A 3,541-nucleotide genomic window follows, 5' to 3' on the forward strand; every position below is an offset into this window, starting at 1 on the left:
GTAGTATTTACCAACAGACCTAAAACATATTGTACATACATTCCTCTTATAGAAATACAGTGAGTAGATAATATCCAAAATAGTTTCCTTAATAATTATGCAAATAACTGGAAAGGTTTCTATGTCTACTAGCTGGGGAAGAGTAAAGGTTATATACACGTTTGCTTTTGCAGGAACTAAACTAAACTTTACAAGTACGTAACCTGCAATGGAGGAGCACACAAGTTGACAAGGTGTCTTTCATTCAGGGACAATTCAAACTTGGAGTTAAAGAAAATGCTGCCTGCGTTAATGCAAACTGGGCCCTACCTCTTTGATAAGCAGCTTGAAAACAGAAGGCACTTTTACTGCAATTTCATTCACTCCGAAGAACAGTCTCCTGGCAAGAGGTAAAAGAAATATTCATGAGCCAAGTGTGAGACACAGACACAGACACACACACAGACACACACACACACAGAAATGCACAACAATGTACCATTAAAAGGTTAAAGTGCTGACATACCAGTTCTAATTTGAATAGGATGCAATGTGTTTAAGTGCAACTTTTTGTCCAAGTCACAAGCAACATAAGGGGACGCCACAGTTGGCCTTTTTCACCACTAGGTCTTCTTAGGTTTGCCCTGTGTGTTAGTACCAGTTTTCATTCTAAAAATTACCAGATGATTTCTTTGATTATTTCCTCCTCCCATTTAAATTAGACATCCAGGCTCCGTACAGTATAAATTGTCATTTTAACATGTGTGCACTGACTTCCTCTGGCCACTTATAAGGAATCCCTGTTAACATCTGGCATGACAAAATCAAAGACGATGGAATAAATCTTATTGGGGCAAAAGAACAGTTTAACCGTTAACGCACAATAAGAATTTTGACCGATTAATTTATAATAATTTAAAAATATAATATAATAATCTATTAAAAACATTATTAAAACAAACAAAAGTTGTTAAAAACATAGAAAGAAAAAGAAAATAATTTCTTAACTGCTAGTTAGCTTGTTGGTACAAACTTTGTGGCTCTCTGCTGGATGGCACTCACAGCAAAGAGCTACTTGACACAGGCCACTATACCGATGTGGACTAGCGGGTTAAACCAGCCGTCCTACGCACAGAGTATGCAAGGGAGACACACAGCTGACAACCTTGTGGATGTGGTGGAGGCAGGTTCACGCCGCTGACTCCTGTGGACATCTGTCAGCTGTGCGAGTTGTTCCAGGAAAGTTGTTGCATGTGACCATGACAATGCACGGAACAACGTGGCAGTGCAACCGCTACAAGTCGTCAACTGTCCATGGAATGCAGAAATTATGTCCAAAGTATGTCTCACTGGCTAGCAGCTAGCCAATGAGAGCCTGCTATCAGTATCCTTTACCCAGCGCAACTGGGAGAGCTCATGAATAGTAAAGAGCTCTGGCAAGATGATATTAGACTGACCAGCTTTTGTTATTGGGCTGATTTCTCTGCTTATTTCTTTTCAGTGGCTAGAGCTGACAGAGGAGGTAGCAGTTCATTTTCAAGTTCACAACATAACACAAACACATATGGACAAAACATATTTCCAAAAATGCAAGTAAAACAGTTTTGTGTGGCAGGGCACCTTTAACGGTTAATGATTGATTAACAAGGGTTGGTTATCGGTCAGAAAAAACCTGTACCCTCCTTCTGTCTAGCTGTCTAAAGCAATGTGACTTATCCTTCAAACACGTAACATGTTACCTGTACTCCTGCTGGTTCTTGGTCAGGCCTGCACTGTGCTCTGAGTGGAGGTTGGAGCAGCTGACATGCAGATCATCCAAGCCGCTGTAGGGGAAATATCAGCCAAAGCAGAAGACAAGTCAACACTTTTGATTAAATTTAACCGTGCTAGCAACATTAGTGTAACATAAAATACAGTTGTAAATGCAAAGGCTTGTTTTTCTCCTTTTACTTTACAGCTCTTATGAGTTAGTTATCATTACCGTTTTGTAGTACTGTACACATATTGCTAGATAAAACCCTTAACCAATTTAGCTTCCTGAAAGGGAAGGGTTTTCTACAGCAAAAGTGACTGCAAACTGGTATAAAAGTAGCCCACAGAATTTCTGGAGGTAATCAAAGAAGGCTTACATAAAAACGTCAAAGTTCTGCAACCCGTCGTTCCAATAATACTTTGTGCTATGGAAGGTAAAATAGCGAATCTGAGGGAAATGAGGAAAGGGAGGGGCAGAGAAAGTCATTCATGTCAGCATTGTTGTATTGTTGTCCACATGCTTAAAAGGCAAGAAACAAAATACATTTCAAAGGAAACTGACAAGCAGTTTCACAAAGTGCAACATATACAGTATAATTCCATCAATTTGAATAGTTTGAGGAAGTGAATGAACGTGGTTAATAGACAGTGTCCACAGGGGCAGCAAGGCTAATGAGTGCATGTGTGGAGTGTAACTACATATTAGTTACACTCTAGCTATCAACATTGGAAACAAAACACTGATGGATGGTTGCCAGCTTGTGCATTCTCTCTCTCTGTGTGTGTGTGTGTGTGTGTGTGTGTGTGTGTGTGTGTGTGTGTGTGTGTGTGTGTGTGTGTGTGTGTGTGTGTGTGTGTGTGTAAGTGTGTAAAATACAGTATATTGTGGAGACAGGTGCCTACCTGTGTGGGCTGGTAGTCGGCGTATCTTTTGATCAGCTCCTGAGCGTGGCTGCCATCAGAGGGGTTGGGGGTATGTCCGTTGGCCAGAGAAAGGGAGGAGAAGGGACAGGAGGGAGAGGAAGGGGAGGTGGTCTGGGTCTCCAGGCTGTGGAAGGGATTACTCCCCGGGGCCAGCATCACTCGCACCCTGGCCAGGAACCAGCGCCGGAACTCGTCCTAGTCAAACAAATACACACAAAGCTGTAGTACTGGACTTTGAGGGACCTTTACCCATTAACCCCATAACCCTCCTTCATTATTAACTAAGCTTATTCTGCTGTCTTTAGTACATTTCTGTCAAGGTAGCCATGTAAAAACATTAGGAGATTAGCCAGATATACAGTGGCTTTGGAAAGTTTACACACCCATGCAAAAAGATGAATAAAAAAAAACAAACATCTGTTGGAAATTTATCTTAATGCCTTCATTCAAAAAATTTAGGAAAATACAACCTTTTAAAGACACCAATTTTCTTTGTGAATGAATAATGTATCGTAAATAAATAAATGTTCTTCTTTAAAATACAAGGGGCATAAATATACACACCCGTATGTTAAATTCCCATTGAGGTAGGCTCATTTTCATTTTTAAAGGCCAGTTATTTCATGGATCCAGGATACTATGCATCCTGATAAAGTTTCATAAGATCATCTCTCAATGAAATCCAAACCAGCTATTCAGCTAACTGAAATAAAACCATACCAATCTCTAGGTATGGTGAAGGGTATGTGATGATGGGGTTAGTTTAATTCCAAAGGCCAAGGGAACTTTGTCAGGATGTATAGTATTCTGGATCCATGAAATAACTGACCTAGAAAGAAATACAAGAAAGAGCGCGAGAGAGAGAGCGAGAGAAAGCGAGAGAGCG

At 40.5% G+C, this 3,541-nt stretch overlaps 1 protein-coding gene across 3 annotated transcripts in view; it reads right to left on the reverse strand.

The window, feature by feature from the left end:
• atp13a3 (ATPase 13A3) overlaps positions 1-3,541 on the reverse strand; it is a 42,474-nt gene that overhangs the window by 24,876 nt on the left and 14,057 nt on the right. For all 3 annotated transcript variants that reach the window (XM_032527104.1, XM_032527102.1, XM_032527103.1), the window contains 4 exons: positions 2,635-2,850; positions 2,109-2,179; positions 1,719-1,802; positions 310-379 (listed from right to left, as the gene is read on the reverse strand). In XM_032527104.1, the coding sequence (XP_032382995.1) occupies positions 310-379; positions 1,719-1,802; positions 2,109-2,179; positions 2,635-2,850 (441 nt within the window). The remainder of the gene's footprint in view (positions 1-309; positions 380-1,718; positions 1,803-2,108; positions 2,180-2,634; positions 2,851-3,541) is intronic.

Source organism: Etheostoma spectabile, chromosome 9, assembly GCF_008692095.1.
Source record: "Etheostoma spectabile isolate EspeVRDwgs_2016 chromosome 9, UIUC_Espe_1.0, whole genome shotgun sequence".
NCBI classification, from domain to species: domain Eukaryota; kingdom Metazoa; phylum Chordata; class Actinopteri; order Perciformes; family Percidae; genus Etheostoma; species Etheostoma spectabile.